This window comes from Dipodomys ordii, unplaced genomic scaffold (genome assembly GCF_000151885.1).
Source record: "Dipodomys ordii isolate 6190 unplaced genomic scaffold, Dord_2.0 Scaffold28, whole genome shotgun sequence".
NCBI lineage: Eukaryota > Metazoa > Chordata > Mammalia > Rodentia > Heteromyidae > Dipodomys > Dipodomys ordii.
The window spans coordinates 4058978-4081010 of NW_012267244.1; the positions used below are offsets into that span (position 1 = coordinate 4058978).

A 22033-nucleotide genomic window follows, 5' to 3' on the forward strand; every position below is an offset into this window, starting at 1 on the left:
CATGTTCAGGTGGTAAGGCTGTACACAAAGATAATCTGATAATCAATTTGCATAATGGTATATATGAAAATAAAGTACCACATAATATATTCTGTAATATTTTTTAAATTTAAAAATATCCATCTATTACATAACACAAACATTTAACTATCATTTAAATATCATTTATAGCTGAGGAATAAATGTCATGAAGTAATAATTTTTTTTTCTGTCTATCAGTGGGCTTGAACTCTGGGCTTGGGCGCTGTCCCTGAGCTCTTTAGCTCAAGGAGAGCACTCTACCAATTGAACCACAGTGCTACTTCCAGTTTTCTGGTGGTTAATTGAAGATAAGAGTCTCATGGACTTTCCTGCCCAGGCTACTTCGAACTGTGATCCTCAGATCTCAGGCTCCTGAGTAGCTTGGATTACAGGCGTGAGATACTGGCACCCAGCTAATTTTCTTTAGTACATAAATTGTAAGAGGTCTGCCTTTCCATTGCCAAAGCTATTATAATAAAAGGTATTATTTCTCCTGACACTTTCAATGTAGTCACCCTAATCCAAATCATTAGCATAAAAGATAAGCCATCCTAGGAACATGGTACAACAGATCAAATAGTAGAGGAACTGTTAAAAAGATTGTTACAGACTATTTCTGCAAATCCCCAACCTTTACTACTACAAAAGCAGTCAGCTGCATCTACAAAGCCTAACTTTATCAAATGCCTATGCAGAGAAAATACTATGAAATACCTTATTTCATCAGTGTCCGGTACTTTTGTGTAAGGTAGAATGGCTCGAACACGCCTTCTATCTTCTACTGGCTAGAAACCATTAAAAAATATTTTAAATGCACAGTCTTTCTTGCAAAGTCAAAATGAAGTATTTCTATACAAGGTTAAATCTAACCAAAAAGGAATCTGTATTACAGATCTACAGGATCATTCGAATTAACCTCTTTTAAACCTCTATCCAAGGTTTGAAATGTTTGATAATTTTCTGATGTTTTTATAGATACCCTTTTTTTTTTTTTTTGGTCCGGTTGTGGGGTCTGAACTCTGGGCCTGAGCACTGTCCCTCAGCCCTTCAGCTCAAGGCTAGTGCTCTACCACTTGAGCCACAGCGCCACTTCCGGCTTTTTGTTTTTGCTTATGTGGTGCTGAGGAATTGAACCCAGGGCCTCAGGCATGCAAGGCAAGCGCTCTACCACTGAGCCAACTTCAAAGTGTAATTTGCTTTTTTAAAAACCTTTTCTGCCTACTGGGGCTTGAATTCAGGGCCTTGAGCTTGCTAGGCAGGTGCTCTACCACTTGAGCCATAAGTACAGGCCTGTTTTTGTTACTTATTTTCAGGATAGGGTCTCAGGAACTTTTCTGCCTTGACTGGCCTCAAACTGAGGTCCTTCCATTCTCAGCCTTGTGAGTTGCCAGAATTAGAGGTGAAAGACACCGTAACATACTATCATTTTTCAGATAGTATGAATGATTACATAATTATACATAAATTACATAGAACATACTACTGAACATTCTGATGACATAGAAACATTTGTATTTCTGTAATAATTTCATAATTAGCCCTATGAACTCAGTATTTCTTATTCATTCAAAAATTATTTTATAATAATAAATAATTGTTCAGAAATGATTTTTAAGTCTAGTTAAGTGCAAAATTAGATAGAAAAATACATTTTATAAAAGAAGTCAGTTTGTTTACATAGCAATTAATATTCAATTAATACTTGTTGAATTAAAATGTAAGAAATTAAGTAGGAAACAAACAAATACCATCGTGAAATAACAGAATTTGGAAGATAAAATTTTACTTGCCTCTGGAGGTGCAACTGGATAAAGTAATTTTTCTCCTTTAAGCAAACAAGAAACATGACTGTAATAACCTATTAGGTCTGACAGTGAAGAAAACCGTCTTCCTCCAATGTAGTAATCTCCACACATGGCAATAATCCTATAAGGAAAAGGAAAAAATAACAGCATAACAAAAATCTTCATAATCATTTTTATCTTGGGGGGTGCAGGTACTAGGGTTTCAACTCAGGGCCTCATGCCTTCGCTTAGCTTTTTTGTTCAAGACTGGCACTCTTTCACTTGAAACAAACTTCTACTTCAAGTTTTGTAAGTTAACTGGATATATGAGTCTCACAGATTTGTCTGTCTGGGCTGGCTTCAAATAGCAATCCTCAGATATTAGCCTTCTATTTGGCAAGGATTAGAGGCATGAGCTACCAATGGCCAACATATAACCATTTTTAAGGACACCATTAGACCTAGATCTTTGTTTAGTGTCAGTAAGTAGTCTACCAATAAAGCTTGATCCTTAAGCCCTACAGTTAATTCCAAACAAAGTTTCATAAAGAAACTATAAATCTGCAAATTTCATACAATTTTTATTTTAAATTTATACTTGTTTTTTTCTTTTAAAAATCACTTATTAGTGTTTTCTTCATAGGCAAACTACTTGCTGTTATTTCAAGTTATGTGCATTTGATTTGAAATATATTAGACTTATAAACACATTTTCAGACACCTACATTTATTATGCATTTTTCTAGTATATGCAATTATTCTCATTTACTCTAAAAATAGTTTATAGCTCTATTGAAATTTGCATGAAATATAATAATTTAACACAATACTGTTAAATTATCTTATCAATTATTAAATTATATCATTAAATTGTATTACATAAAAGTATATTTCATATAAATGTTATATTGTATAAAGTGTTACAGCATTTTTAAAGCTTATTGTTACTATCAAGAACATTTTATCAATTAACATTAAAGGATCTAGATGGTGTTTTTTCCAATTCCTCCCACTAAAGAATTCAATAATATGTGTAAGTACACCTGTATATACAAATTTTGACATCACTTCAAAATCTACCCATCTGTTTCACTGAAAGGCATGTGTACAGTTTCAGAATAGTGAAGTAAAAGTGAATTAAAGGGCACAAATCTCTGGAGTTAAACAATGTTTGTTGTATTTTCTATTACTGAGTAGTTGAAGTCTGCATTTCTTATATTTTAGTTTTAAGTTTTTGAAAGTTTCTTTACAATTCTCTTTTTGCCAGTCCTGGGGCTCAACCTCAGGGCCTGGGCATTGTCCCTGAGCTTCTTTTGCTCAAGGCTAGCACTCTACCACTTGAGCCACAGCATTACTTCTGGCTTTTTCTGTTTATATGGTACTGAGGAATTGAACTCAGGGCTTCATGCGTACTAGGAAAATTCTTTATACTTTAAAAGTGATAAATATGTTTGGGAACTAGCATAGTAAAGACCAACAGTAAAGTTTTCATGCAAAAAACTGAAACATTCAATATGTAACACTAACTCATTTAAATGATTAAGTGAAATCCAGTTAGTTTCTCTAGTATTTACATGTCACTGTCATTAACTTTTGTGAAAGCAGATTCCAAACAGCTATACTAAATAATCTCAGAACAAAAATACTTACCTGAAATGGCTGACAACATTTGTCTGGCTAAGAAACGAAAGTACAAAGGACCCCGGCCTCCGATCACTCTCTCTTATAAGGTAGCTACCAGACTTCCCTGCCTGCCTGAGGCGTTCTTCTGCTATAGTTCTATCAAGTTTTCCATGATACCACCTAGGGACAGAGAGATAAAAGATTAAAATATAAGCAGCAACCATAAAATTACTAAGTTGATTAAAACATACAAGAAGCTTTCAATACCTACATGTAATTTACACATTGATATTTGATTCTGAATCAAAATTATAGCACACTTGGGTTTTTTTTACCCTCTTCTTAGTCTCTACTGTTTTTAATTATTAAAGAAGATATGAGTAAGATGGATATACAGAAACAATTCATGTACAGCTCTAGCCAACATGTGACCAAAAAAGCACACAAAACCCATGAGAAAATAAAATCTGGTCTCATTTTATTGTTTGTACCCTGAACTAATGAAATAAAATAAAGCTGTCTAAAATGCTAGTATTTAGTTCTTTTCAACAAGATCTCCAGAAGAGAACAAAAATTCTTCAGGAATAATCCCCAGTTTGTAGAAAATTGGTGAAATGTTTTTTTTTTAAATCATTTAAAATAATGTTCCTAAGGGCTCAGGGAATGACTGAAGTGTAGAACACTGGTTTAGCAAGCAAAAGGTCCTCAGTTCAAACCACAGTCCTGCTTAAAAAATAAGCAAACAACTAGGAGCTAGTGGTGGCTCACACCTGTAATCCTAGCCAATCAAGAGGTTGAGATGTGAGGATCAGGATTCCAAGTAAGCTTGGGTAGAAAAGTCCTGTGAGATTCTTACCTCCAATTAAGTACCAAAAAACTAACAGTGGAGCTGTAGCTCAAAGTGGTTGAACACTAGCCTTAAGCACAAAAATTCAGGAACAGTGCCCAGGCCTGAGTTCAAGCTCCACAACCACAACAATCAAAAAAAAAAAAGAAACTAACTTTTAAAATCCTAAAGAAAAAAGCAAGACATAAGAGCATATGGATAAACAATATAAAGAAATGAGAAAAGCAATTCAAGGTTCAGTAAGAAATTAAGCAAAGAGATAGAAATCATAAAAATAAACCAATTAAAATTTGGGGAGGTAAAACCTTCAAACATTGAAATAAAAAAGTAAAACATTAAATCAAGCAGAAGAAAAAACTTCAGTACATGAAAACCAGTGCAAAGAATCTGCACAATCAAACAAAAAAATTATTTTAAGGATGAAAAAAGCATATTAAGCCTAAAGGAATTCCAAAAAATGAAGAATAAGGCAATAAAAATTTATTTCTTAAAATAATAGATGAAAGCTTCCCAAACCTTCAAAAAGATATGGACAGGACTGGGAAGGTGGCTCAGTGGTAGAGCACTTGCCTTGCATGCTCGAGGCCCTGGGTTCGATTCCTCAGCACCACATAAGAAAAGAGCCGGAAGTGGCGCTGTGGCTCAAGTGGTAGAGGGCTAGCCTTGAGCTGAAGAGCTGAGGGACAGCACCAGGCCCAGAGTTCAGAACCAACGACAGGACCCCCCCACACACAAAAAAAAAGATATGGACAACTAGACCTAAGAACTTTAAATAACCCCAAACTAAATTTGACCCAAACAGACCTACTACAGAAGCCAAAATGTCAAAAATAATTAAGACAGAGAAAATCCTAAAAACAGCAAGAGAAAAATCAAGTCACATGAAAACAAGTATAGTAAATTTCTCAGAAGTCTCTAGAAGAAAATGATGCTATAATAAAAACTTGCAGAAAAAAAACCTTCCAACTAAATCTTTCAATACTGAAGAACAAATACACTCTCCCCAGTTAGCACAAACTGCTTATCACCAGCAGACTATTCTTGTAAAGAGCTGACAGTCCTATGGAAGAAATAAAAGGTTAACTACTATTATCAAGTCACACGAATATACAAGAGTCATTAAACAGATAAACAAAGGCAAAGGAAAGAGAATTGGAGCATGGCATGTCAGAAAACTGCCAAATCACAAAAGTAAAAAATAAAAAGTGGGAAGGAACAAAAAATATACAAAGCAAGAAGAAAATCACTAACATAATTACAGAAGAAGTTCATTGTTGTTATTACGCTTAGATATATACAGATATATAGAGAGAGATATATGATATAGGCTGGCTGAATAAAAAAAACTAGACAACTATATAATGCCTACCAATAATCAACTTCACTGGTAAAGATACTCAATAATTCAATATTAAAGATGTACAATAAAAACAGAAAAAAATGAGAAATAGCAACTCATAAACTTAAATACCATAAAAGGAAAAGAGGTCAGTTTATATTGATAAAAAGATCATTTCAACAAGAAGATATAACAATTTTAAAGTACATACAAAATCCAACACAGGATGTCTTCCCCTTGCACAAATACATAAAGCAAATATCACTAAATCTTTTTGAGTTACTAAGGTAAGCCACATGAATGCTTTAGTATTACATAATGGACCCCCAATAATAACCTTAAACATTTAGGCTCAGATGAGTTTTCCCAGCTGCAGATATTTCAATTACTGTTTATATGACTTAAGAGAAAAACCAAATGTTTGTATCTGAACTCTTCCTTATACACAGTTTTGTATTTACTGATTTTGATCTTTATCATTTTACTAGAATAAACTATTAGTATTAGTAAGTCTTATTTTCTGTTAGTCCTACTAGAAAATGAATGAACTTGATGACTTATCGTACGGACATTAAACAAAAGTTTATAACATACCATTAAGAAAAAAGTCCTCAAACTCAGAGATAAAAGTTTCCAAAATTCTAATTTTGGCATGAAAACTTAAATTTTGCTTGAAAGCACCAAATATTTCTTTAGTGATAGCTTCACTTAGTTCTCAAGAAAATGTCATCAAACTTTCAAGTCTGAATAACCAGTCTGTCATTCTCCCCAGGAAAATGATTTAGCCATAGAATAAGTGACAGAATCAGTATAACGTGAACTTCCCATTTCAACACACAGACTACTTCACAAACATACACTCAATGATTGCCAATGAATAAATAAAACTGTGTGGGCTGTTTCTAGGTGTTCTACTGATTCAAGTTTTTTGTATCAGGACCATCTTATGCTCATTATGATGGCTCTGTAGCATAGTATAAAGTCAGAGTTTTTTGGTAGGAATCTAGTATTATACTGAATGAAAGTAGGGAGAATGGACACTCCTGTCTAATTCCTAATGTTAGAGGGAATGGTTTTAGGTTTCCCCATTTAATATGATGTTGGCTAAAGATCTGCCATAAATAGCCTTTATAAAGTTGAAGTATATTCCTTTTATTCCTAGTTTCTACAACACTTTTATGATGAAAGGATGTTGAATTTTGCTAGACTTTTTTCTACACCTATTGAGACAACAGTGTGCTTTTTAGACCTGTATTGTACTTATTGATATGCATATGCCAAGTCATTCTTGTATCCCTGGAAGGAAACCTACTTATTCATGGAATATGACCTTTTTAGAGTGATGTTGGATTCAGTTTGCAAGAACTACATTGAAAATTTTGTGTCTATGTTCATCAAGAAAGTGGCCTATGGTTTTTCTTATTTTGATGCATCTTTATCTAGTTCATGTATTAAAGTAATATTGTCTTGATAAAAGTTTAAAACAAGAAATATTATTAGGGCCAGGCGTGGTGGCTCATGCCTGTAATCCTAGCTACTCAGCAGACTGAGATCTGAGGATCGAGGTTCAAAGCAAGCCCAGGCAGGAAAGGCCATGAAACTCTTATCTCCACCATTCAGAAAACCGGAAGTGGTGCTATGGCTCAAGTGGTAGAGTGCTAGCCTGGAACTGAAGAACTGAAGGACAGTGCCCAGGCCCAGAGTTCAAGCCCCATGATGGACAAAAATAATTTAAAAAAAAAAAATTTAGAGATAGGGACATTTCATGAAGAAGTCATCATGAATTAAGTTAATTTTAAATGTGCATATATATACTCAGTAATTAAAAATAAAAACATGTAAAATATAAACAGAACTATATAGATAATTCCCCTAAAACAACTAGATGCACAACAATAATGAAATAGAAAACATCAATTCTCAATAGGTGATAAAGGAAACAGACCAAAAAAATAATAACAAGCATAACAAGCAGTGAACATACCAGACATGACCAAGACTTACAAATATAACTGTCCTTTTATAGAAAATTGTGCCCAACAGCAAAAAAATAAAATATTACTCGGAAATTACCATGAAACTTTCATCCCAAATGAAGCATATGATGAATTTACCAAGCCTCATTCCAAAGGACCAAACTCATTTTCTAGTCTCAATGGATTCTACTGAGTGAATTTTCCCATTCCCAGTGTGGCCCCAAAAGAACACTTTCAATGTACCCAACTAATATAGAAAATAAATCAATATACTTATTAATAACTCTAAAAGTAAAAAATAGGAATCAAATGTGAGATAGGTCTGATAGCAATTTGTGACCTGTAGCTGAAGCTATTACGTAGAAGAAAACCCATAGCATTAAATGCTTACACAAAAATAAATAAGTAAATAAGAACAATTATTCATCTACCTCCTCTTTTTTCTTGGTCCATCAGGGGACTTGAAGTCAGGACCTGGGCGCTGTCACTGAGCATTTTTGCTCAAGGCTGGAGCTCTCTACCACTTAGAGCCACAACACCATTTCTGAAATTATTATTTTTATCTACCTCAAAAATTACTAAAAGCATGAAGTGCTAAATCTGGAAAGTCAGAGACAAAATAGTAATTAAAAAATTGGGGCTGGGAATGTGGTTTAGTGGTAGAATGCTTGCCTAGCATGCATGAAGCCCCTGAGTTCTATTCTTCAGCACCACATAAACAGAAAATGCCAGAAGTGGCGCTGTGGCTCCAGTGGTAGACTGCTAGACTTGTGCAAAAAGAAACTCAGGGACAGTGCCAGACCCAGGACTGGCAAAAAAAAAAAGAAAAGAAAAGAAAAAAAAAAGGTAAGAAAAGAAATCAGAATTAGTACAAACAAAATCAAAAGTGTAACATAAAACTTCAGGGGAAAAAAATCTGATGTTGTTTCTTAGAAAGACATAAAAATGACAGATTCTGGCAAAAGAAATGAAAATACCACAGTAATGAGAAAGAAGTATCCTACCAGCATCTACAGAAGAACAATTAATTATGCTATTGTGATATATAAGCTATATATTCCATTGCAAGAAAGCCAATAGCAAATATATGTACATAACACATGCAACACAAGGCAACAGAAAATGTCTATAAATCACGCAAGTATATGTGACATACGCACACGCGCACATACACAGCTATCTTTTATGATAATCATAAACTGAAAATGATGGGCATTTTAGTTATGGAAATAGGTATTCTGGATCTACCTATCTTTTGTTCAGACTTTTTCTCATACTGATTTCTCCTTTTTTTCTATACAATGAGTTTTGTGATAGATGTATATCTTAAATCCTTTCAATTTTGTACCTTCTTGCATTCTACTGAATTGTGATTATGAAGAACAGATGCTCTTCATTTTAATACATTTCTGAATATGTTCAATGTATACAGAAGTAAAAAATAAACTATGGTATAAGTTGGAATTTTTTGCCTAGTGTGAGATGGGGGAGCAGGCACAAAAGGACATCTGTTTCTTTAGAACACTGGTATATTCACTCATTAAAATTGACTGAACTGAACTGAATACTTATAATACTATGTGTTATATATTACATAATGAAAAACGATTTAAAATGTGATTCCAAATAAAAAGTCTTTATGCAAAAACCTTCATTTCAACATTCAGGCTTAAAAATATTGGACCTAAGCCATGCAGTGGTAACTCACATTTGTATTCCTATAGACTGTGGAGAACAGATGATCTTGGTTCAAAGCCAGCCCAAGCAGGAAAGTCCAGGAAATTCTTATCTCCTATCAACTACCCAATAGCTAGAAGTGGAGCTGTGACTCAAGTGGTAGAGCACTAAAGTTCAAGGACAGTGCCCAATGCCTTGAGTTCAAGCCCCAGGACTGGAACTAAAAAAAAAACAAAACCAACAAAACAAAAAAGATACATATATATATATATATACATATTATATATCTAATATATACATACATTATATGTATATGCATATAAATAAAACAAGGCTATATACACATTAAACAATTCTTAACAGTTCAGTGTCCAGTTGTTACCCTATCCTTCAACTATTACATTATTTTACAATTCAGTTCCACTAACTCCCCATACTGTCAAACATTTATACAGGTCAATGCTACCTATGGTTTACAAATTCACCTATGTTCAGCCCACTAACCTAAGACTCCAGTCATTTATACCAGCTGAGTCAATGAATGACATTGAGCCAACCCTGTTTCATCTCTTCTGTTTGGTGTTTGTGTGCTAACTACTCAGGGCTTTGTAGCCTTGTGCTCCAGCTCAGCATTTTTGCTCAATGCTGATACTCTACCACTTAAGCCATACCTCCTCTTCTGACTTTTTTCCTGATTAGTTGAAGGTTAAGACTTTCTCAGATTTGTCTGTTCTGTCTTATTTCAAAATACAATCCTCAGATCTCAGACTCCTGAGTAGCCAGATTACAGGCATGAGCCACTAGTAGCAGATTCATCTGTTCTGCTTTTATAAAACTAATGCCTCGCCAAGTGCCAGAGGCTCATTCCTGTAATCCTAGCTACTGAGATCTGAGAATCACAGTTCAAAGCCAGCCCGGGCACGAAAGTCCATGAGACTCTAATCTCCAGAAAACCAGAAGTGGCGCTGTGACTCAAGCACTAGCCTTGAGCAGAAGAGCTGAGGGACAGTGACCAGGCCCTGAGTTCAAGCTCCACAACCGACAAAAACAAAACAAAACAAAACAAAAAACTAATGCCTCATGCCTACTGAAGTCAGAGATGTGACTGATGGGAATCCATACTCTTGTTTTTCTACTTCTCTGTACTTCTCAATATTTTGTCATTTTTTACTTTCTATGTTCATGAAATAACATAAATTTTAATCATATCTATCGCTTCTTCTTTTCAAAAATATCTGAATAGTAGACTGTCTTCATAATTTTTTCTTTCTTTGCTTCCAGGCTAAGGATATATAGGTATTATTCATGAACAAATTCTAGCATTAGCATGTTTAAACACAATAGTTACAACTTAACAGCTTACTTCAAAAGTAACTACTTGATTCATGGTTTTATCCAAAAAAATTCTGTCATTAAATGTAGAAATGTTTATCTGCTAAGAAAGACTTTTCTTTTTTCTCCAAATCAAATGATCTGTTTTTGCTCTATTGGACCTTCTCTTCCTAGAAACATAGTGTATCCAAAGAAAAAAATTACAATATAACAGCAAAACTTGACATTGCTGCTCCTATATGTTAACATATCATTCACTGATTCATACACCTAATTTATGTATTTTATATACTTCTGATTCTGTGATAATTCATATCAAAAGAACCTATCATCAGAACCTTCATGTCAAATGGCTGTAGGAGCCATACATGTATTCACTTAGGCAATACATAAACTAAGAACTGTAATGATACAAACAGGATTAGCAAGGTCTTTGCTCAAGGACAGCATGGAAATTGGCAAAGTGCCTATTTTCTCAGTACTATTAGCTCATCCTCTTACACACATAGAGCTAACTGTGAAATGATAAATAAGTTAATTTACTTGACTATAATAATTGTTTCACTATATGTATATTAAAAATTATTGCATTTAAGACATACAAAATAAAAAAGGAAAACTGTAAAAATAACTAGTATTTTGAAAATTATAAAATATAGAAGCAAACTAAAAAAAGGAAAACGTTAACATGTTTCACAAAAAGAAACACTGAATCATGAAGAACTTGCACAATTCTTTCAATATAATAATTGATTAGAAGTATTAAAACCAAAAACAGGTTTTCAAGAGACTAAGCCATAGGTTTTTTCTCTATAAGCAGCAGGAAGACAGAACCTTAGCTATCTGCTATTACTATACTGACCATAGTTAACAACTAACTTCAGGAAAAGTACAGGTAAACCAAAAGGTAATTTAGTGTATTTAAAATTCTAGGACTCTTATTCATTCTAGATTTGCAAAAACATCGAGTTTCCAAAATGAAGATGTTCCCAAATTATGTCAAAAAAGTTAAAAGAAACACCAATTGCTTTAACACACAATTTATAAAATGTAAATGTTTATGTTAAACTTACTAGAAATTCCTTTTGTTCGTAACTGTTTTCCTCTTATAAAACATCTATTGTTTCTAGATTTAAAGTATATCAACAAAGAGTGAAAATGAAGCATCAGTTACTTTGAAATGCACTGCAATAAAAACAAGAGATCTAACTAGCTATTTTATAAGATAGGTAAATGTTCGTTATTTGGAATAAAAAATGATTAATTTTGATCTTCTTTGCTATTTTGAAAATAACCAATCCCATTACTTTATTACTTCCAGCTATGGTTCTCTTAAGGACTTCCAAATTTCCACAAATCGATGACTTTTCAACTATTTCAAAAATAGATTACAACTTCTTAAAGCCACTTTTAGTTTCTTGTCTGGCATGTAGGAAGGTTGAAACTTACCAATGCATCCTTGCTAGCACTCTACCATTTGAATCAGGCCTCCAGCCAAGCTCACTGTTACATTTTGCCCCATTTGTTAGGAAATGGAAAGACTTGGAAAAATTATATTAAGTGAAGTAAGCCAGGCCCAAAGAAACATAGGTCCCATAGTTTCCCTTATTTGCAATAACTAGTATATGTCTGAGTCAAGCAGAAAAGGTCAGATAAGTTGATGTTAGGGAAATGAACCCTAAGATATAGATTTTCCTTTCATTCGATTTGCTTCTAACACATTTATAAGATTATTTCTTTGTTGCTTTGTATGTCCCTCCCCCACAGTATAATCCCTGCTTTCACTGTATTTGATGTTGTTATAATTTGTGGAGGGGAAGGGGAAAAACAAATCGTTTAAATAGGGATACAGGTGGCCCATTGCAACAATGAGACATACAAGTACAAGTCATAAGTAGAAAATGATTTTTACAACTTTGGTGGGGGGGAAGTGTTGGGGGGGAGAAGAGGGGAGGATGAAATGGAAAGGGGAAACAAAGGAGGAGGCTACAATGCTTGATAAGAAATGTACTCATGTGGGCTGGGAAGGTGGCTCAGTGGTAGAGCGCCTGCCTTGCATGCCTGAGGCCCTGGGTTTGATTCCTCAGCACCACATTAGCAAGAAGAAAAAAGTCGGAAGTGGCTCTGTAGCTCAAGTGGTAGAGCGCTAGCCTTGAGCTGAAGAGCTGAGGGAGCCCAGGCCCAGAGTTTAGGCCCCACGACCGAACCGCCCCCCCCCACCAAAAAAAAGAAATGTACTCATTATCTTGCACATGTAATTGTAACCCCTCCATACAGTATTTTCACAATAATAATAATAATAATAAAAGGTAAAGAGCCAAACACACTCAAAATGGCTAGCTTTTCTTACTTAGATCCTTCAAAGAAGTAAGGTAGTAAGGTCTTAAGCAAACCACTGACTTCAGAGACAGATAAAAACAGGTGGGAAAAAAAAAAAAACACAATTTACCAGAGCAGAAATGCACAAGCAAAAATTTCCTAGGGAACCACTGCCACAGTAGAGAAGTTCTAGCAGTAACTGAAGAACTTGTGGAGACTTAGTACAGACAGTCTGAATTTAAAACGCTACAGGAACCCAGACTACATTTTTTTGCTTGTTTTTCTTATTTTTACTGTAAAGGATATACAGAGGATTTACAGTTACACAGGTCCGGTAATGAGTACATTTCTTTTTAAACAGTGCCACCCCTTAATTTCACCCAGTTTTTTTCCCTCCTAGCCTCCCAACCCCCACAAGTTATATAGTTCATTTTCAACATAGTATCTCCCGAGTATCAACTGCTGAATTAGGTCACCCTTTGTTCCACTATAGGGTTTTATCTCCAGGAGCTCTACTATGTTCCTAGAGCAAATACCAGATAAAATCCTCATATCTGTGGTAAGAAGAAGATTTAAAAAAAAAAAAAAAAGAACAATCTTGAAATATGCCAGAAGATTTTATTCTCTTTTTTTTTTTTTGGGGGGGGGGTCCGGTAGTGGGGCCTGAACTCTGGGCCTGGGCGCTGTCCCTTAGCTCTTCAGCCCAAGGCTAGCACTCTACCACTTAAGCCACAGCACCACTTCCGGCTTTTTTCTTTTTGCTTATGTGGTGCTGAGGAATTGAACCCAGAGCCTCATGCATGCAAGGCAGGCTTTCTACCACTGAGCCACCTTCCCAGCCCCAGGATTATGTTCTCTTAACCAGGCCTGCTTTTCCAGTTTACCAAAGCCTAACCTACAGTAGTTAGGAAAAACACTGAATGTCTTATCTAAAGTGAACTGATATACGAACAGAAGGCAAGACAAAAACTGGTGAAATTCACAAGCTCCCTAAAAGACTTAGACCTACAGAATACTCACCCTGACACTGCATTACCACTAGCCTATTTACAACAGTTTTGTTTACCTAGGATACCGCATGTATGTCAATAAAAATTACATGGCATACTAAAAGGCAAAAAATACAATTTGAAAAGACAGAACAAGGGTCTGGGAATGTGGCTTAGAGTGCCTGCCTTGCATGCATGAGGCCCTGGGTTCAATTCCTCAGCACCACATAAGCAGAAAAAGTCGAAATGGCCCTGTGGCTCAAGTGGTAGAGTACTAATCTTGAGCTGAAGAGCTGAGGGACAGTGCCCAGGCCCCAGAGTTCAGGCCCCAAGACGGAAAAGGAGAAGGAGAGGAGGAGAAGGAGAAGGAGGAGAAGGAGGGAAGAAGAAAAAGAAGAAGAGGAGGAGGAGAAGGAGGAAGAGGATGAGGAGGAAGAGGGGGAGGAGGAGGAGGAGGAGGAGGAGGAGGAGGAGGCGACAGCAGCAAAACAAAACAAATATTAGACATAAAAGACTCTAACAAAAACAATATCTTGAGAGAGTGAAATAGACAGCTGAGGAGATGATCTCTGAGCTTAAAGGTGTGACAACTCCAACGATAGTACTTCCAATCTTAAAAGAATAGACTGAACAGTTTTTTAGGAAAAACAAAACAGAACTGTACAGTAGGAATAACATGCATAAAGTGAAAGGAAAAACAAGAACTATGGAAAACAATGAAAAATTTCCCAAATGAATGCCAGATACCAAACTACAGAGCCATAAAACTCAACAAGCAATATGTTCTCTATCTTCCAAATAAATACATCTAAGCATATCATATTCAAGTTTTATAAAAATCAAAAGATAAATATTTTGAAAGTCACAGACAGAGAAACCTATAGAGAACCAACTGTAATAATTCCACGCAGCTGGGAATCTGGCTTAGTTGTAGAGTGCTTGCCTACCATGCATGAAGCCCTGGTTTGATTCTTCAGTTCCACATACACAGAAAAAGCCAAAGTGCCAAAAGAAGCTCAGGGACAGCGCCCTGGCCCTCAGTTCAAGCCCCCAGGACTGGCAAAAAAAGAAAGAAAGAAAAAAGAATTTCACCCAATATCTCAAAACACTATGCAAGGAAAGTGGAGTAAAATATTCAAAATGTAAAGAGGAAAAAATGTCAACCTGAAACTTATCCTTCAAACATGAAGGCCAAATAAAGACATTTTCTTACAAATGGAAATTGAAGAGAAGATCTGCTGCCAGTAGTCCTGTGTTTGAAGATATGTTTATTATCAGAGAAAAGGAAAATTATATAGGTATAAGTTCTGATCTACATAAAGAACACAAAAAATAAGCAAAAGAAAATTAAAACTTTTATTTTTCTTATCAACAAAAAGTAATAAATTGTTCAATCTAATAGCAACAATCTACTCATTTATGCATTCATTCATAAGCAGAATGAATTATAGAAATAAGGAATCACAAATATTTGGTAATCAGAAAAAACTATATATGATACAGAATCTTATTTGAAATACACTTGGATAACTAATAAATGTGTATTGACAACTCTAGGAGAAAAACTAAGGAAAACAGTTACGCTAGAAAAAAGTGGAAGAAAATAAGAACGTAACAAAATGTTCAATAAAATCACAAAAAAAATGAGAGGAGGGGATTGGAAGGCAATTTTTTTTTTTGTCTTTTCTTTTTTGGGACTGGAGATCGAACCCAGGACGAGGCAAGCGCTTTGCCACTGAGCTACATCCCAGCCCAAAAGGCAAAAATTTTTTAACAAAAAAAAGGGTATCAAACATAAAACCTTAACAAACAATAATTATTAATCTAACTAGACCAGATATCAATAGACTAAACACATCAATTGAAATAAATTATGAGAATAGGGATACTCTAACACTACCTGTGTTCAGCTATGTTCATCAAGCCTCTACACCTGAGTCTGCGTCTGTATCTGGGCCATAAGAAGGTTCCCTCTTGGCAAAAATGTCTAATATCTTGAGTGTAATAACATCAATGCTACAACAACTACAACAATCCTATTAAGATTGTGGTATGAAATTCCACTATTACTTTCATTTACTTTTATTCTTTTTAACTATTTAGCAACTACAGTCTGAGTTTGAAAAATTTATCATACTTGATTGTAGACTAATTCTTATCATCTTATTTGTGAGTAATCACCCAACTTTCAACTATACTGCATATTTTTATATTTTTTGTCCCCTAAAGTCCATTATTTTATCCATTCAATTATATAATAACTAACATGCCTACAATAACACCCAAATCCTGCTGACATGACATGCGGTGATGTTGTCATTAAACTGTATCTACTAACAACTATTTTTAGGTGACTTAAGATAACATAATTATCATATACTTATATGTTCAAATAATGAACCACAGCCAATATGCGTATGAATTATGTTTTTATTTAAAACTAATAGTTACTGAAAGTAATATACTGTAAGGGTTCTTGAGACAATTTATCACTTTTTGCCTAAATAAGGAACTTACAAGTAATTTCCTTTTCCCCCCACAACCCACTATTCACCACCAGTATTCTAACAGCATCTGATATTTTGTGTAAATGAGTAATACACATGGTATGTTGCTGATATCAAGAATCTCCCGCTATTCAATCTCTTAGGTTTTCCTCCCATTCTAAGTTTTTACTCAGTAATATAACTAACATTGGTTATTAAAACATAGGAACAAAGGCTTTGTATTGTCACTCTGAGGCTTGTTCTTTTAGAGTCTCCCTTTACCCTCTCCGAATGCTTTTTACAAGCAGAGATTCTACAACAAGGGAAGGAGAAAAGAACATGTTCAACTATCCTCCACCAGCTCTTCCAACCATCCCAACTGAGGCACCACCTTTAATGAGGTTAAGCCTTCTTAAACACTATGGACAAAAGATAACATGTACAACAATATCCACCAAGTTTGTTCTTGCCTGTAACACTAGCTACTCAAGAAGCTGAGCTCTGAGGATCGCCATTCAAAGCCAGCCTGGGCAGGAAAGTCCATGAGGCTCTTATCCCCAATCAACCACCCAAACAATGGAAGTGGTGCTGTGGCTCAAAGTGGAAGAGCACTAGCCTTCTAATCTATAGCTTCACTTTACCTATTATCTGTCAGTCATGTCTGCACAGCTCCTCCAAAGTAGCTCACCAATGATTCAGACCAATTCTAGCCTTTGGTTGGGCTCTGTAGCTCAGAAACTACTACTACTGCCTTTAACCTCTCTCCACTCCTGATGAAACATAAGAAAACAGACTCTTAGGAACAAAAGGTATGGCATAAAATTTACACTTCTTTTTCAACTGTTATAAGTAAGGCAAATAAACTAATAAGCTCTTAGTCAAAAACTTAAGCAGCAGAAAAAAAAAAAACATATCTACTAATTTTCCTCTGTAAATTTGCTTAACCATACAAATTTTCTTCTTTTAGCACCCAAATAATCTCCTGATCATACTTTACTCGATAATCACCTTAATATTTACCTAAATCAAAGTTACTGGTTCACTAACTTCTTTCTACTAAACCTAAAATTTCCCTAGAAGAGACACTTCTTGAAATAGGCATTTTACTTATAGCTGTCACCCCTGAACCACTTCTTATATAAATTACTTATATAAATGTAGTATTAAAAAATACCTAACTATGGGGGAGGGACATACAAAGCAACAAAGAAATAATCTTATAAATGTGTTAGAAATAATCTTATAAATGTGCATGAAAGAAAAAAACATCTGAATACATATCTTAGGGTTCATTTCCCTAACATCACCTTATCTGACCTTTTCTGCTTGACTCAGACATATACTAGATACTGCAAATAAGGGAAACCATGGGACCTATGTTTCTTTGTATGTCCCTCCCCCACAGTATAATCCCTGTTTTCACTGTATTTGATGTCAGTATAATTTGTGGAGGGGAAGGGGAAGAAAAACAAATCGTTTAAATAGGGATACAGGTGGATCCATTGCAACAATGAGATGTACAAGTCGTTATGTCGAAAACCAACTTTACAACTTCGGTAAGGGGAGAGGAGGATTGGGTAGGGGAGTGGGGGAGGATGGGAAGGGATGGGAAGGGGAAACAAAGGAGGAGGCTACAAAGCTTGATAAGAAATGTACTCATTATCTTGCCCATGTAATTGTAACTCCTCTGTACAGTATTTTCACAATTAAAAAATAATAATAATAAAAACCTAACTAATCTTTGAAATTCTCATTCCTATTTTTACTTAGAAAATGGTTTGCTCTCTTGTTTCAAATGCAATCAATGACATAGTTAATGAATGCTACAGCTACATATCTTAAAATTAACCTTCAGCAATATTTGTTAAAAGTTATTTTAGGAAAGGAATGATACTATTAAAGTGTTTTTCTTTTCCTTCAAGTTGTAGGATTAGACATCAACACATATTAGGGCCACAGTAAGATTTAGGTCAAATGTCAAGTAAATAATATTGACATAAAAGCCTGGGGTATATTATGCCAACTAGAGTTTAGTACCTTATCCTAAAGTGGCAGCCATTGCTCAACTCTAACAATCGACTCTGAAGCAGAAAGAGCCACCAGATATAAACCAAGTTCTGTGATTTTCCAGGAGACAGCAGAATTCAAGACTTCTTAAATATGCCATTTTCCTATTTCTAAAACATAGCAACTAAATTTCCAGATGTTCCAAATACACCAATACACACACACACACACACACACACACACAGAGGATTTTCTCCAAAAGACTCTTGCGATTGCAGAAAAAGTTCAAAATCTCTGTATACAATCTAAGATATGTCAAAGAAATAACTGTCCCCTACTACCACTTTTAAGCTATACAAAAAAGAGAAAACAAAATAGAACTAAGAACACCATAAAAAGTATAGACTACCAGTGGCAAACTACTTTAACCTTTGCTCTCTCAGGGAAAAAAATTTAGATTAAAAAGTCCTTCATAGCAGAAAAAAATACAGGGAGAAGTTTTTCATTTTTCAATTTTGTTCTAGAAAGTTTAAAAAGCAAAATATTCAAAAAATTTAATAAAGTTATATATACTATTCCAGCCTTAATGAAAAGTATTAGCTACAAACAGAAGACTAATGATTTACCTTGCACAATGAAAAATAAGGTACATAACTCTGATGGTGTCAATATATTGCATTGATCATTCTACATATTGTCACCTAACACTTTTCTGGCCAACAAATGATCTATGAACTCCCTGACCAGGGAATCCTAATCTAACAAAAGTGCACTTAATCTTTTGACCTACACCTTCTTATTATCATGCTATTCATTGTTGTAACTATCAGTTATTAGTAATCAAATACTAATTTAGTCAAAGAATATCTTTGCGATTGTTTTTAAAAAAGATTGCCATTATTTAAACAAGTTGGTAAGGCTTTTCCTATTTGAAAGTAAAATTTGTTTGAGCTTACTATTAGAAACAAACAAATTTAAAATAAAAACGTAAACATAAGCACTCACAGTAATCTTGGCTTAGAATTCAAAACATTTTCTAAAATAGCAATTAAAATCCATGTGTTACATTTAAAATCACAGTTACTCAGGACAGAGACTAAGGCAGGAGAATCACTTGAGCCCATGAATTTGGATCCAGCCTGGGTAATATACTGATGCCTAATCACAAAAAAATATAATACAGTAACATATATGACTTAAGGAAGTCTCTATACCAAAATTAACTACAAAGCAATTTAATGACTAATTGTATTGTTGTTATTGGGGGAAGGGGAAGAGAGAGAGAGAGACAGAGACAGAGAGGCTAAATATTTGTTGCATTTATTACATGTCAGGTACTGCATTAAAAAATTCAAAACACTCATTAAATCTTAAAAATAAAGTAGCATCATTGTACCCATTTTAAAAGATGGAAAACTGACCTTTCTAAGATCACTTTACACTTAGCATACTTAGACAATGCATTGCATTGTTTCCAGTGGCTTAGCTGACCTAAGATTATTAAGGGGTAGGAGGCACAGGTTTGCATACCTGTGATAACTGTATTAGAAACTTAGCTGGGGATGTGACTTGATTTTACAGACTTGCCTAGCATGTATAAGGCCCAGAGTTCAATCCACAGCAGTATAAAAAAAATACGTGTGTGTACATTTACATAACAAGATATATGAAATAAAGGGCTTTTTAGAATATGACCCACTCTTACATAGTCATAGTTTTTTTAATTCTCATATAATAATGATGAAAATTCACCTATGACCTCTCATAAATACAATTTGTTCAAAGTAATTATATTCATTATTAAAATTTTCGTGGGAATAGTCCACTTTCCACTTCACTTTACTGTGAACCTAACATACTCTTTAAAAGTTTACAAACAATTTAAAAACCACAACACACCAAATAAGCCTACCCTAAATATAAGTTAGTTCAGTTATGAAGATTATACTTTTAGTATTAAAAGTTGCAATTTTATTATAGTCACAGTACTGAGCATATGTGATAAATATGGAATTGAATGTTTTTCTCAAACCTACCTCAAGGCAAGCAAGAACTTTACCAGGAAAGTTTGCAATACATAGACATGACATAAATTGGAATAAAATCAAAAAAAGTTAAAAGCTGTGTCAAATGACATAAAAACAGAAAAACATCTGTGTCCAATGGCTGGCATAAGACTTTTTTCCACCTTAAATATCAAAACATGTAGCCTTAGGTCAAAAGTGGATTAGTCTTAGTATGTCCCTTTAAGTCCTTTCTAAGTCCTCTAGAGATGTTTATCCCACTAAAAAACTTTTAGATTGTCACAAGAGACTGTTAATGTCTGAAACCAAATCTTTTTGTTGCAATATTCACCGATGCTGTTGGAATAAAGACTGATGTGAGGGCTGGGAAGGTGGCTCAGTGGTAGAGCGCTTGCCTTGTACGCATGAGGCCCTGGGTTCGATTCCTCAGCACCACATAAGCAAAAGAAAAAAAAAAAGACTGATGTGAAGGACTATTTATCAAATGTTTTGCATACTAACCACTTCCCATTTCAACATTTTCCTTTCACCGAGGTACACATACCAAATCACACACCTAAGGTTCACTTACGAAAACAAGGACAGGGGAGGTTGTAACGTTTGGAGGGATGGGGTGGAGTCACTCGTCCTTGTATGTACTGCAGTAAATTGTCAAAATTAATTTTCAAATAGAATACCGGATTGGCCATCATATGGTGAAAGGGCACATTACTGATGTTTGTTTTGCTTCCATGTTGTATGGACAGAGTCTCAAGATGAAAGCATTACCTGAGTACCAATACACAGGAATCCTGCGAAGGAGTCTCAGACTCTGTGGCTCACTGTAACTCACAAAACAGCTGACACCTGTAACTCCGCACTTTCCTCCCACTTCCCACCCAGACTTTTCCTGAAGCGCTGTGCTTTCCAGGAGACACAAGCTGGGTTTGACAGTGCCACAAAAGCGAAGCACTGCGGGGGGCCAAGGAGTGTTCCAGATCAGATTCACGCAAAAATGCCTCTGACTGCCGATCGTCGCGGCCTTGTCCCTGGACCGCTCAGTCCCGGCGGGGTGCGCACGCAGGTTACACCCTGGGACTACCCCCCACCCGGCGGGAGGGGACAGAACCATATCCGGTGCTCACTAGAATACACATTTCCCCACGCTTCCTAGCCTAAAAAGTAATCATCATAAAGGTAAACAGCCACCACCCCAACAACTGTCCATCCTCCTGGAGGAGCAAATGCGTGCAGGCAGCCGCCAGGGAGTCCGCCCGTCGGGAAGATGCCCGATCCAATCAACTCCCAACCGCAGGAAAACCTGAAGCTCCGAAACTTCTCCCAACAAATCACAGCTTCGCAGAACGCGGTAGTTCTTCACTTCTTCATCCCCCCCCAAAACCCCCCAAACACTGCTTTCCCAACTTCCCCCCCACCCCCCCCCGTCCCGGCCCCACGGTCCGGACTTACTGATTCGTCGGAGGCGCGGTCAGCGGGATGGCCACCTCTTCCTCCTCGTATTCCGGGCCATCCAGAGAGTCACCTTCATCCACGGTCCCCAGGCCCGCGCCCAGCGGGGGCAGCTGGGGAGGCGGCGGCAGAGGCGGGAACCCGGCGCCCGGCCCCAGCG

At 35.7% G+C, this 22033-nt stretch overlaps 1 protein-coding gene across 1 annotated transcript in view; it reads right to left on the minus strand.

Moving 5' to 3' along the window:
• Positions 1 to 22027, minus strand: part of Rasa1 (RAS p21 protein activator (GTPase activating protein) 1) — a 70546-nt gene extending 48519 nt beyond the window's left edge. The window contains exons 1-4 of the mRNA XM_013015899.1: positions 21874 to 22027; positions 3456 to 3608; positions 1812 to 1947; positions 736 to 806 (exon numbers count right to left, since the gene is read on the minus strand). Of these exons, the coding sequence (XP_012871353.1) occupies positions 736 to 806; positions 1812 to 1937 (197 nt within the window). The 5' untranslated portion in view covers positions 1938 to 1947; positions 3456 to 3608; positions 21874 to 22027. The remainder of the gene's footprint in view (positions 1 to 735; positions 807 to 1811; positions 1948 to 3455; positions 3609 to 21873) is intronic.
• Between the last annotated feature and the right edge of the window lie 6 nt (positions 22028 to 22033).